The sequence below is a fragment of the Oreochromis aureus genome, linkage group 1, assembly GCF_013358895.1.
Source record: "Oreochromis aureus strain Israel breed Guangdong linkage group 1, ZZ_aureus, whole genome shotgun sequence".
NCBI classification, from domain to species: domain Eukaryota; kingdom Metazoa; phylum Chordata; class Actinopteri; order Cichliformes; family Cichlidae; genus Oreochromis; species Oreochromis aureus.
The window spans coordinates 34397674-34411120 of record NC_052942.1 but is presented as its reverse complement, the minus strand read 5'-3'; the positions used below and the strand labels follow the sequence as shown (position 1 = coordinate 34411120).

Below are 13447 nucleotides of genomic sequence, written 5' to 3'. Positions count from 1 at the left end.
ACCCTAAGCGAGTCCAGCTCCATCCCCACAACATTACTGGCCTTGCGGATCAGTTTATTTAGTCTCTTGGGAACTGTCACCCTCAACCTGCTCCCCCAGCATGCAACAGCATAGAGGATCGCACTGGTCACAACAGACTCATAAAAAAATCTTTATTTTTCTTAATGTAACAGTGCCATCCACAGCCTGGTTTGTGAAAGGAAGTGTTAGTGTTCGCACACTTACTGCACAACCTCATTAACAGTTTAATGTTTCTATCTGTATATACTAAGAGCACTATATGCAGTTTACTTAAGTGGATTTCTGCTTTTGCTGGCATTATAAAAAAATAAATAAAAAAATTGTAAACCAATTAGTGTTCTGATTTTTTTTTTTCCCCCAAGTAGCTTCGGCTAAAACTTTCTCTGGGAAAGTTCTGCTGTAATCCAACTTCTTCCATTAATTCCAGTAACTGAAAGTTCATTTCACAAACACTAATGTACATCTCCAGATAGCGCAGTGGAGTAAAGAACCCAAATGCAAAAACACTGAGGCAAAGTTCTGGAGAACAAATGGCTGATTATAATCCATTGAACAAAAAAAGAGTCACAGTAACACAACATACAAGAGACAGCTCATTGTCAACAAAAAGTATCTGGTGGGGGGGATAAAAAGAAGAAGAACACTGTAGTAAGGCAGGTGGATACAGAAATTGCTCTGCTGGCATTACTGATTCGCTTCCTGTGTAACAATGACATATCTCCTGTTTTGACATTTCACCTTGGAGAGTGATGATATTCCTTCCTGCTATCTATTTCAGTGTAACAGTTGAAATGTTTATTTTCCATGTTTCTACCATAAATTGATATTTGGAGATCATACAGTCTTTGAAAAATATGATTACAATGTATTACAAATCAGATGTTAAAAATTCACCTGTCATGGCCAGTTTTGAGTTTTGAGAATGTTTAGGGGGGTTTGTAGTTTTGTTTAATTTTCTACTATAGTTCTGTATTTTGCATCTATTTCAGGTTTTTGTTGTGGTGCTAAGTTTATGGGAAGCTGTTTATTCCCTCTTTTGTATCCCTATTCTGTTCCCTCAGTCTTGTCTCCGTGTTTTGGCTTCTCTTTCTGTGTCAAGCTCGTGTCTCTTAGTCTTGGTCTTTGTGTTCATTACTTCCCGTTTTGCTTTGACAGTCTCTTGTCCTGTGTGTGTTGTGTTCAGTCTTCCTTCCTCTAACTCTTTAGGTTGGTTTTCCCAACATTATAAGAACTATGTCTGCATATTGAATGAAACTAGCAGTACTCATTAACAATGGGCTGTGAGGTCAGTTGCAGGATCACAAATATGCATATTGTCATGCCCGTTGATCAGTAGCCATGACTACCATTCCCAGTGACTTGGGTGGAAGATGTACCCTTAGGCCCTCTCTGTGATTCAGAGATTGTCTTTCCCTTTTCACGTAAATTACCTCCTTGACTCCCCGCTCAAACCAGCGTTCCTCCCTGTCCAGGATGTCTATGTCTTCATCATATCAGAAAGGCCCTGAGTTAATGTGATTATCCCAGCTGGACATTTGTCAAAGCTGCGAAGGCACCAAAAGAATGAGTGATGAAATGTTTCTCCCACTGAAAATGTTATGTGCAGATGAACAGAATCAATGTTTTGGGACATATTGTCTGAGTTTCTCCATCACATTATCGCGTCCTCCATTTAGCTGTGTGCTCCGTGTGTCCTGTGCTTTTTCAATAAACCCTAGTTAGTTCCTAGTTTCTCCTGAATGAGTCCTAATGTGCCTGGCACATGTGCTCCATAACAACACCATGCTAAAGGTTTGTCTAAAATACACCACTATATATATAAAAAAAAGGGTTTGCTATCATTGTGGATGAGCACTAGCATGAATGCAGATGAAAGACGTGAGGTGCCAAAATAACCTTTTTCTTTATGGATGTTATCCAGGAGGTGCACATGGTGATGGTCTTTGTTTATATTGTGAGAGGTGTTTATTTACTTTATAGAGAATGAGACCCATCAGTGCATTTGTTGTGGTAACATGTTTGGAGTTGTTTATCATCAGACACTAACATGAGAGACTTTGAAAAAGACAGACGTATGTTGTAAACATTTGCAGTTTATTTCTTTTAGTTTATATGTTGAAAAGATGGTTGAAATGTTTAGATGTGGTATTTTTTTGGACTCACGTAACTGCAAAAATGTGATAATTTAAATCTTTTTTTGTTTTGTTTGTAGCTTCATTTGTACTGTCAGGTAAAGGATTTGGAAAAGCAGCAACTTGCTTGCTATCCTACAGCACTGTGAGGTCAAATGTCTTACCTTTCTACTTGGAATTTATGATCAGGTTTCACTCAAAAATAGGGGAAAAGTGTCTGAATGTTTCTTCCATTTATTAACCGAACTCTGAACAAACAGAAACTGGGTCAGTCTTTGGAAATCTACATGATCTAAGAGCGTTGGCTGGAAATTTATAACGTGCACTGTGTACATTCTGACAGAATTTCAAATTACAGGAAACAGATGCAAGAGAGTTACAGGAAAGAATAAAAAAAAAAGAATTAATCAATATTATTTTCTCTTCTCCCTCTATGAATGCATGTGTGCATGTACTGCATGCAAACACTGCAATTAATTTCTAAAAATTACAACAGACAGCATTTTATACCACTGAACTTCAGCTTTTAATACACAGACTGTCAACAAGCCTGATTCCAACTGATATTCAATATATTTTTTCCATAAGAAGAAGAAAATGAATGAATTTGCCCCTCAAAAAAAAGCTTTTGAGCGTGGCTGTGAATAACTGTAGTTTGTTTTTTAATCTCTCTCTCTCACACACACTAATGAATGCATTGGTGGCAATTTATCTCATCCAAGGACATTTGCGAAACCAGATATCAAAACTCTGCAATAATGGCTTCTCTACATCCTGAGCCGCAGCTCAAAGTATTAGAAGTAATAGAGTTTTATTTCAGTAAAAAAATAAATTAAAGAATAATGAATTGTATGTGTAAAAATTTTTACAGTATCACAACTCTGAGGAACTAACATCACAATATCTGAATCAGAACCACCATGAGACAAACCCAGATCATTGGCTTTGACTGTAAACCAACCACCTTGTTCCCCAGCTGTAGTTGGTACTGCGCCAGGATTTTCCTGTAACCCATTTCCTCTGATACACAGGTGTGAGTTCCTTCCTGCTCAGGTCCCATGCTGTTGATCAAATAAAGGCAATGATCTGGCTTCCCGATGCAAGATGAGGAGTTTTGAAGGTGCTGCCAACTGTACTGAGCGTGACGGGATGATACTGGGCATTGCAGAAAATGCTTTGTGTGAAATCTGACAACATCTTTTTTTGGATTTGGAAATTCTGTGGAAAAAAACACAAGAACGCCCATTTAGCTTAGCCATATTTTTGTTTTGCATCTTTTTTTTTTTTAAATTTCTGATTTCTTCTCACAAATCCAGTGCAGTAAGCTCTTTGGAAAAATGGTTGAAACCTTTTTTTAGGAAGCAATAGATAAGCCATCAGATTGAAAATGTATCAGTAAAAAGCTTTCAAATGTCTCATTAAAAGTTTTGATAATGTCAGAAATTTAAGATAACCATGTGACTGCTGCTAAAACCCACATCTACATTCCAACCAATAGGAAAACAACATGAAAGAGAGCATATTGTGAGAAGACAAACCAAGATTTCTTCCAGTTGCTGGAAATACTCTGCACAGGCATGAATGCGTTTAAGAGAAGTTGCAGCTATGCACCACAGCTTCATCGTAGAGATTACTTATGGCAAATGCATTGGATTTATTTTACATTGCATTATATTTCCATTATTTTCTCACAGTCTGCAGATGTCTCAAAGTGAAACATTTTTAACAAAATGCACCACAATGACCTTTATATCACAGAGCAGAACATGGACATGGGCATGTACTAGCTAATGTAAAATATGAAATATGTGATGAAGTATATGTGGGTAATCATAAAATCTTTTTCCAAGATACGAATGTGCATAAAGATTATGTTGTTTTATGGACCTATCTCCTATGATATAAAACTAGTCATATCCCTGGTGGTGTATATGGGTTATATTCGCATAGCCCTGTTGCCTCCAGTGAGAGTCCTGATACCCCTCCCCCATGCATCACTTTCACTCTAGACCAGGTTCAGAGGCAAATGAGGAGACTCCACTCAGGCAAGGCTGCTGGACCAGATGGACTGAGTCCCCGTGTCCTCAAGGCCTGTGCCCCCCAGCTTTGTGGAGTCTTTCATAAACTGTTCATGTTGAGTCTGAGTGTGCAGAGGGTCCCAGTGCTGTGGAAGACATCATGCCTTGTCCCTGTACCAAAGACGCCACATCCCGGTGACCCCCAGGATTACAGGCCTGTGGCACTGACCTACCACATCATGAAGACCCTGGAAAGACTCATCCTGGACCAACTCCGACCCATAGTCAGACCACATCAGGATCCCCTTCAATTTGCTTACCAGTCCTTACTCGGAAATGAGGACGCCATCATCTCTACCTGCTCAGTCGTGTCTACACCCATTTGGATCAGCCAGCGAGTGCTGCATAGGTCATGTTTTTTGACTTTTCCAGTGCATTCAACACCATCAGGCCGACCTTCCTGGGTGATAAACTAACAGCAATGCAGGTGGATGCTTCTCTGGTGTCCTGGATTGTTGATTACCTGACAGGAAGACCACAATATGTGTGTCTTCCACATTGCGTGTCTGACAAGGTAATCAGCAACACAGGGGAAACAAAAGGGACTGTCCTCTCCCCCTTCCTCTTCACCCTCTACACCACAGACTTCAGCCACCGCACAGAGACCTGCTATCTCCAGAAGTTTTCTGATGACTCTGCAGTGGTTGGATGCATCAGCAGGGGTGATGAGTCAGAGTACTGCGCTGTGGTCGACTCCTTTGTCATGTGGTGTGAGCAGAAACAGCTGCAGCTCAACGTGGGAAAGACCAAGGAATTGACTGTTGATTTTAGGAAGACCAGAAAACCCTTGACCCCTGTTTCAATCCACGGGGTCAACGTGGACATATAAATACCTTGGTGTAAACATAGACAATAAACTGGACTGGGTTAAAAACACTACTGCAATTTACAGGAAGGGCCAGAGTCATCTCTATTTTCTGAGGCGGCTGAAGTCCTTCAACATCTGTCGGACAATGCTCAGGATTTTCTACGAGTCTGTTGTGGCCAGTGCTATCCTCTATGCTGCTGCATGCTGGGGGAGCAGGTTAAGGGTTGCTGATGACAACAGACTCAATAAAGTTATCTGCAGGGCCAGTAATGTTGTGGATATGGAGCTGGACTCTCTTAAGGTGGTGTCAGAGGGGCGAATGTTTTCCAAGATAAAGACATTGCTGGATAATACCTCCCACCCACTCCATGACATGCTGGCTAGCCACAGGAGCACGTTCAGTGAGAGACTGAGATTACCAAAAAGCACCACTGAACGACACAGTTCAGTAATGCCTGTGGCCATCTCCCTGTACAACTCCTCTATCTAATACAATGTAATCACTGCAATAGTTACATCCTTTTTGCACACACTCTTTTCTTACTCAGTAATGTTGCTGTGAATAATCTTGATAGTTATTTAGAATTGCATCTGTCAACCCTGGATATTTATTATTTGGTGATTTGTATATATTGTGCTATTCCTTGTATGTTAACATATTGTATTGTTAAATAGTTTAGTCTGTTTTTGTTAATGTTACTGTACTGGAGCAACTGTAACCCACATAATTTCCCTAGGGATTAATAAAGTATGCTGATTCTGATTCTGATATATCTATGCAGATAGTTTGGGGCTCTGTCCAAATTTTGCAGTTTGTGTAAACATTTATGTGTTAAATTACTTATGCAGGTGCCTGAATTTAAATACCTTTTGCAGCGTGTTCTTGACAGATGGCTAGGTTCCCAGTGGCTGCATCATGCCATATCCCACTGCAAAACATAGTGTATGTTTACATTAGACAGTATGTAACCAACATCCTGGCAGTGGATAGGAAACTAACATTTACAGCAACCCACAGGAACTTTACTCCTCCCAAGTATATCCCTTTAAATTAATTGAAATTATGCTGAAGTATCTTGACTTGAATCAGCTTCAGTTAGTTGAACAAAAAAGCCCAACATCTGGTTGTTACACAGTACACTAGCCTTTCATAAAGCAGTAGAGCTGTACTACAGTAGGACAAATTCATAAACAAAAGCTCCAATGAGTGTCAATGAGTGTTGAAATATTGTGGTAACATGATTTACGGGACATTGTAATTCCTAAGGGCTGCTTCATCCTGGGTGAAGTGTGCAGTGATTCATCTGTCAAGCTTTGTCAGGTGGTGCAACACCACTGGCAAAAAGTAAGCTAATGATGATGCATAATTATGTACAGATTTCAGGGTGTGCTAGCATGACCTTATAGGATGTGAATCACACCTGTGTATGAATCAAAAAGTACACCGAGGAGTGTTTGAAGGAACATTGTTTTTATAAATATGACCATGTTTTACAATGTACATGATCTTGCAACTTATGGTGGTAATATTGGTAGGCTGTTAATAATGTTTGTATTAGCAAGCATTTTTATTTCAACTTACTGTTAGAAAAATGTAAGGCTACTTTATGTAATCTTTGGTTGTGAAGAATTATTCTGCATAGTCTGCAGATATGAGTTCCATAAAGCTCTGAGGTCTTACTTTGTCTCATGTATGCACTTTGTGCCATCCCAGCCACAGTAAGGATCTCTGGATAACATACAGTCCTGGCAGGTGTCTCCATACTGTGAACAGTTTGCTACATCAAGTTGGACCAGTTGACTTCCACTGTTCACATACAGCTTTTTCTGTAATGATGGACAAGTTTTCTTAATGTACTGGGCTTTTTGTACAATTGATTGGAGAAAAAAAGGAAAACAAAACAAACAAACAAAAAACTCCACTGGAGTTCATTTACAGATGTAAGTTTGATGTTTCTTTTCAGGAGCATCTAAGTTGTTTTCCATACTTGCACACGTATATGGCTTGGTGGAGGATATACTTCTGTAGGAAACACTGGTACTCACAGAAGATGGGTGAAGGATGAAACTGATCTGTTCTGTGTAGTTGAATGGTCGAAACTCAGCAATGAGAAAGGTATCATTTTTATTGTGCAATACTTTATGAATTCCTCCATTGTCTGCAGAAAAGCATAAAAAGAAATATTAAAACCCATCTAAATGCACAAACGTACCTCAGCCACCCCACTCTCTATTTCTCAGGTTCTGCTACTTCATACGAAACAATTTTTGGTCTTCAAAGTCAGCTAATCCCATTGAATAATATTATATTCTTTTCATACATTCATAATTACATGGCTGTAATCACAGCACCTCCCACATCAATCCAGGAGATTTGGTTACTGCACTATTTTCGCCCTGAGGTATGAGCTCAGATATACACAAACATACATTATAGCATATTCTTCTTAGCATTTTTACTCACTTAAAGATAAGAAGATAACTGTGTGGTGACTGCTTCCCTTGTTTGGTGAGCCGTCAACATGGATGTGAGTATAGGTCTGGTGATTGAAGAGAAGAAGGCCAGAGTTGCCCACAGGATGAACCAACTGCTCCATCTCTGAAGTCTTTTCAGTCTTCTTCAGGGTTTCCACTGGAAGCTTGGTGCTATCATCAACGCACTGAAGAAATGAAGTGCTTAACTTAGAATAGATGAACACCAGATGACTGGTCAACAAGCCTGTAAACCTGTCTCTGGTTTACTTTTTCAGTTTCCAAATGACTGTTTTAAAAACACATTTAAAACCTTTTAATTTAGTCTTTTAATGAGTCCAGTGTTTATCTTAAAGCTGAAAGAAAATATTTAAAAGCCTATGCAATGCTTTACTCTGTGACTACACTTAACCACTTGGTTTAAATTATAATAAAGGGCTATTCTATTCTTGTCTATATACTCCCTCCAAAAAAGGTTGGAATGTTTTTGTGATGGTACCAGTTATTACATTTTTCACTTCAGACCAATTTGAATATTCCATACCATCCTTGGCCTGTCCATTTGGTCTTTTGTGTAGCCTTTGAATGGGGAGTTTGTGAAGATTTTCTCAATGTCTCCTATTGTGTAGATGCAGACAGCACTCATTCCCCTGCAGGGAGACACATTGTAGGTTTGTCTGAGACATTTGCAGCAAAATGAGTAGACTGGACCAAGGTGAAAAAAAAAGAGAGTTGAAAAAGCAGCTGACCACACAGAATCAGAAATAAGAAACCGGTAGGGAACTTGGCTTAAAAAGAACACAGGGTGACAGCAATGTATGTTCGGAAGTTTTTAAGCAAATGATTCAATTACACAAATAGCTAGTAACAGAAAAAGAGTAAATTATAACTATATTATTATTATTATTAGCATCAAAATAAATATCATCAGAGTCCTACCATTCATTTCTAAAGAGTGCATAGATCTTAGTATCCTGCCATCGGTCTGCATCCACAGTGGAAACATCCACCAGCTCAGAGAAATGCTGTTTTCTCTCAGGGTCTCCACAGAAGAGCCTGGCATTCATCTGGGATGTCCAGGTAAACTGCAAGTTGTTCTTAGGACCACCAACATCTGTCTACAAGCAATGGACAGTCAACCTATCATTATGCATTTAATTTTAGTTAATTTTTTAATGTTGGTGGCACTTAATACAAATTTTCTAACTATTTTGGTCTTACCATGCAAACCTGGGTCACAAAGGGGATCCACATTTCACTGAACAGTCCAGTTTCTTTGTTTTTCTCCCTATAGAAGCCATAAACTCTGCTCTGGGAGGGATCCTCTTTGTGTCTGCTGAGCACTAATCCTACATAATGCTGCTCTAAACATTGAAAGACAAAATATTTATTTGAATCCAAACATTTATAGTGATGTGATTTCACTAAATAAGGTCTCTCTGGCTCTAACTTTATGAAAATACCTTTATGGTGGTTCTTTGGCCGCACTCTTGCTTTACCAAACTTGTGAATGCCAACAGATTCATCATATCCAGAGTGTGTTATGTAGAGAGCTGCACTCTGTTCAGAATCTGGAAAAAACAGCTGCAAATTGAGGTTTTATAGGGATGTACAAATAGACAGAAACTAGCTGAATATCATAGGAATAAGAAAAAGAAGCAACCTTTAGAATCGATTGAGTTGATTAAAAGATGTTAGTAGTTTTGACAAGAGCACAGACATTCTGCAAATTACACAATAATTGAAAACAAATGAATGACATAGCAGGGATTCATCAGGAGATTTATTATAGAGCATTCTCATGTAGAAAAACTCACCTATAAAAATTGATGGTTCACCCTCCTTTATGTTAAATCTTTCTATACCTTCTATTAAGTTTGCGATATTTTCAGAGGAAAGGCACATGGGGGCCTCCATTGTTAAATCCTATAAAAAAAAGCAAAGCACATCTTAATGTATGCTCCCCAATGCACATCACATATAGTATACATGTATACCCAACACTCATTTTCTATACCTACACACATGTAGGTAAGCAGGAACTGCTGTGATGCATTTTCTTTATTGCATAACCTAAAATTTTTGATTTAAATACGTAAAAGTACAAGCAGCTACTCAACGGCACCACTAACAGTATTTGTGGTGATATTATAACAGTTCTCAATGACAACAATACCAGTGTCCTACCGTGTTACAGCAAACCCTTTCATTGCCATCTGTTCCACACACAAACAACTGGTTAGCGTCTTTCTTCCGGTGGACCAAAGTGATGTTATAGCTGCAATCCTTAAAGACAAGACAAATATTGTTTGTTATATTTCTTCAGTGGTCAAACAATCAAATCTGACCAACTAAATTTGTTTGTTTTACTTACATGTTCACTGCTTATGCTGTTGCATCTCTCCCACCGCATAAACTTGTGGCTCTATGTAGATATATGATGCAGGACTATTATTTTCCCATGATATTATTATGAATATTATTTCAGTGCTCTCAGTATAATTATTTACTGTGGTTATACAAATTTCTACTACCGTCTTATGGTTTTGAAAGTTGTAGGTATTCAGGTATGATTGTCCAGCAGCTAAAACAGTGTCTGATTGATCTTCTAAGAGAATCTGTACAGGTGGGTCATGGGGAAGACTGAACCGTGTCATTGCTTTTTCTAAAAACAAACCCAGCAAAAACAAGAAAAGAAAGATAAAATGTATTATGAGATTCATCAGGTAAACCCATCATGTAGTATCATAAACAACAAGAATGATTTTTCGCCCCTGGAAGGGAAGGAGTATGTCATCAGTTCATTTTGTTTATCTGTTTGTTAGTAGTCCAAGATCCACATACCCATAACAGTTTGAGCTGATTAAATTTTGTTGAAAACCAGGTCAAGATCACACCAAACGTGAAAATCAGTAAATCTTTATATTACGCACAATTTTTTTTATGGATCCTCTCCAAACTTCACAACAATATACTAGGCTTGGGGGACATGAGTATCCAGGTTGAATAAGCGTTTGGCCTTGAACTTCATTGTTAGTACCAAGTATATACATATATTTGAAATGCTTGATGTGTGTTAGTACAGGTCTTCTAAGAATGAAACTCAAACACTTTGGTGATCCTTTTCCTGCGGTCCCTCTTGCACTGTAACGACAAAAACCATTGGCCTTGTCTTACAGTGAGAATAATAATGATAATCTTATGGTTTTCTTGCATTTTTAAAGGAACATTCTTAACTCTTTCCCACATAAAGATGGCATTTGTAAACAACAGATGTCCAAAGATATATTGCGTCTACTTAAAGTAGACAGGGTACCTAGTTTTATTAAGTAAGATGTAAAAAAGCTGAACAAAGTTTTTTCCCACACTACTGTTAATATGAAAGTGACACTGCTTTACAGGTCCAGTTACTTCTTCAAAAAGAGGTTTCATTGTTGGTGCTGTTTTGAAAACTTAGTTGGAGGGAGAAAATGAAACCTATCCTCTGCAGTTGTCAGAAGAGTTTACCACTCCTTACATTAAAAAAAATAACAAGTGCAAAAAGTTTCTTTGAAAATGTGGTGAAAAAAATGAGTCAATGATGAAGTCACAGCTTCATCTAACTGACACTCTACTAAAATATCACGTTGTTCTGTTAATGTTCTACAGATATAACCTTTTGAAATCTTTATTTAATCATTGAGTCCCTTAGCATTAAAATCGTGGGAGACCTGCCCAAGAAAGCACGTCATGAAAAAATTTCAGAAATATAACACACGGCAAATAGACTAAAATAAAGTAGAACAAACAAAAACATTTTTTAGAAATAAAAATTGCACTCCACTGAATTCTTCAACTGTTTAACTTTTGAACTCTATCAGGGAGACAAAACCAATGAGACTGCGTCTTGTAAATGTTACGAAGTTGTGTAAAAGGGCACCCACCATAAGCAGCTGTCTGTGCACGATAAGAAATTACATAGACAAGCAGTTTATCCACTTTGTAAATAACAATATGCTAATGCGTTTAGCTAAACGAAGTCAGTGACGTGCACTGGAGGGTGAAGTAGAGTTTTGTTATTATTGTTACAACTTAAAGAACTGTGACACAAGGACAACGTGTAGAACAGGGAACAACCTGTATAAACATAGTCTTCACAGGCATTTCTGTCTAGAAGAGAGTGTGTAAAAGTTCTCTTTGCCTTTATACGTATCATTCCTAATTTCTTTTGTAAATATAGGAAAAAAAGAAAAGAAAAAACATCTAAATCTAAACCATCATCCTGCCAGTGAGTCCTAACCTACTCAATGCTGAAAAATATGTCAACAGACAAACAAAGCAACATTGTATGGCACAAAGCTGCCTTCTGTCCAACACATCGCCTTGTGGTTAACATGGGCATGTCGTCCTCCTCTGACTATAATGGAACTGAATAATACGGACTGTACGTTTGAAAGAAAGACTTGATGTTTTTTTCCTGAACCACAATGACCAAGTCATGTAATACATATTCATTCACCTCACTGCATACTTTAAAGCGCTGATAAAAATCCCTTCCCAGCCCCTTTTAACTTTTTAGCATTTGATATCTCATAAATGAAGAAAAAACATTTCCTTTTTCTACCTTTTTCTGTGAATATCATCCTCGGAGAAGGATCAACGTTCCCCATAGCCAAATTACAGAGATGTAAAAATAATAAATATGTCGCTAATGAGAGCGTCATCTTCGTCGTTACTGTCCAAAACAGTATTTCCGTCCCTAATTACTTGCCCTTCACCTCGATGGAACACATTGTCTGGAAGAAATGCACTCAGGACTTTAGAGAAGCGCATGACAGCTGGGGTGTAGTTTACAGTCAGAGTCTCTTCGCCCGCCCACGGGCAGAGCAGGACACGAGGAAGAGAGGAGTGGATAAACCAATGAGCAATCATTTTGTCAGTTGCATAATAAAGTTGACATAGCTGACACAGCTGCTTTATTAATCATTTAGCCCGCCCACGGCTGCATTTCATGATGTACAGTGTAACAGTGCTCATGATATTTAGGGCGAATTTTAATTATGAAATTCATAACTTGAATGTGAAGAGATTTCTTACCTTATTTTCGAACAAGTAAACAATGGAGGGCAAACAGTTTGATCATTTCAAATAACTGAAACATCATATGAGTATAGAGAAGTTGTTTGAGGAGTTCTCCTTCTATGTTCCAGCTGTGTGCCACACTTTCTAGACTATAACACACACATCCTCTGATATGTCTCCACTGTCCTCTTTACTCCAGAATAATTTCAGAAATTGAGAGACCCTTCAGCTGACACTGATTTCTAGGTCAAATGGGGGACGGTGGTGGAGAAAGGAGACAAAAAAAGAGGCACAAATTGAAGAAGCACAGGTGTATCCACTATTAGGTTTGATCCTATTTTCACTTTTTCTCCTTTAACATTACTCGTTTTTCATTACCTTTACCTGTATGATTGAAGTTAAGCTAAAGCTCACTCCCCCCTCCTTTATTTATGCTGTAAAACAGCTTAAACAAGATTATAATATCAACATCATAAGGACAGATAAGTAAAAATGGTAAACACGAGTCATCTTCCATAATTGTCCCGTGGTCACATGCTATAGATCAGCTGCTCTCGACATGATATAATGCTTTCTTTTGTCATGTCCTGTTGTGCATCACAATTACTACTTAGCTGCCCCCCCCCCCCCCTTTTTAATAAGAGGTTGAGTTTTTAGAACGGATGCTCTTGCTTAATAAACTCATACGTGAATAATGATACTGTGTGTTAAATTTAGTGGTACATTATCAGCATGGCTAACAGTTTCTATCTTCAGCCCTTTTTTTTTTTGTAAATTTGCATATTTTGTAAAAATAAGTGGATTTAAAATGGTTTTGTTTGTTTTTTTAATTTGTTTGTTTGCAGCCATAACTCATAATTCGTTTTCAGAATTAA

General features: G+C 38.2%; 1 protein-coding gene across 1 annotated transcript; it reads right to left on the bottom strand.

Annotated features, from left to right (window-relative positions):
• Positions 1–2369: 2369 nt before the first annotated feature.
• On the bottom strand, positions 2370–12363 carry LOC116325553 (semaphorin-7A-like). The gene is made up of 14 exons (XM_039612997.1): positions 12115–12363; positions 10046–10176; positions 9886–9936; positions 9699–9797; positions 9329–9437; positions 8975–9082; positions 8733–8875; positions 8451–8629; positions 8056–8161; positions 7504–7699; positions 7086–7198; positions 6721–6866; positions 5907–5968; positions 2370–3371 (listed from the first exon to the last, which is right to left on the bottom strand). Exons 1-14 carry the CDS (start codon positions 12212–12214, stop codon positions 3049–3051), a joined length of 1866 nt encoding a protein of 621 aa, XP_039468931.1. The 5' UTR covers positions 12215–12363; the 3' UTR covers positions 2370–3048.
• Positions 12364–13447: the final 1084 nt, after the last annotated feature.

Excerpts from the sequence above, each read along its gene's own strand:
- LOC116325553 (XM_039612997.1), bottom strand. The coding sequence starts at position 12,214 with ATGACGCTCTCATTAGCGACATATTTATTATTTTTACATCTCTGTAAT. Across the intron at positions 9,937-10,045 it reads ACTTTCAAAACCATAAGACG|AGCCACAAGTTTATGCGGTG; the intron begins GTAGTAGAAATT and ends ATATCTACATAG. Across the intron at positions 7,700-8,055 it reads AAATGGACAGGCCAAGGATG|TGCGTTGATGATAGCACCAA; the intron begins GTATGGAATATT and ends TCATTTCTTCAG.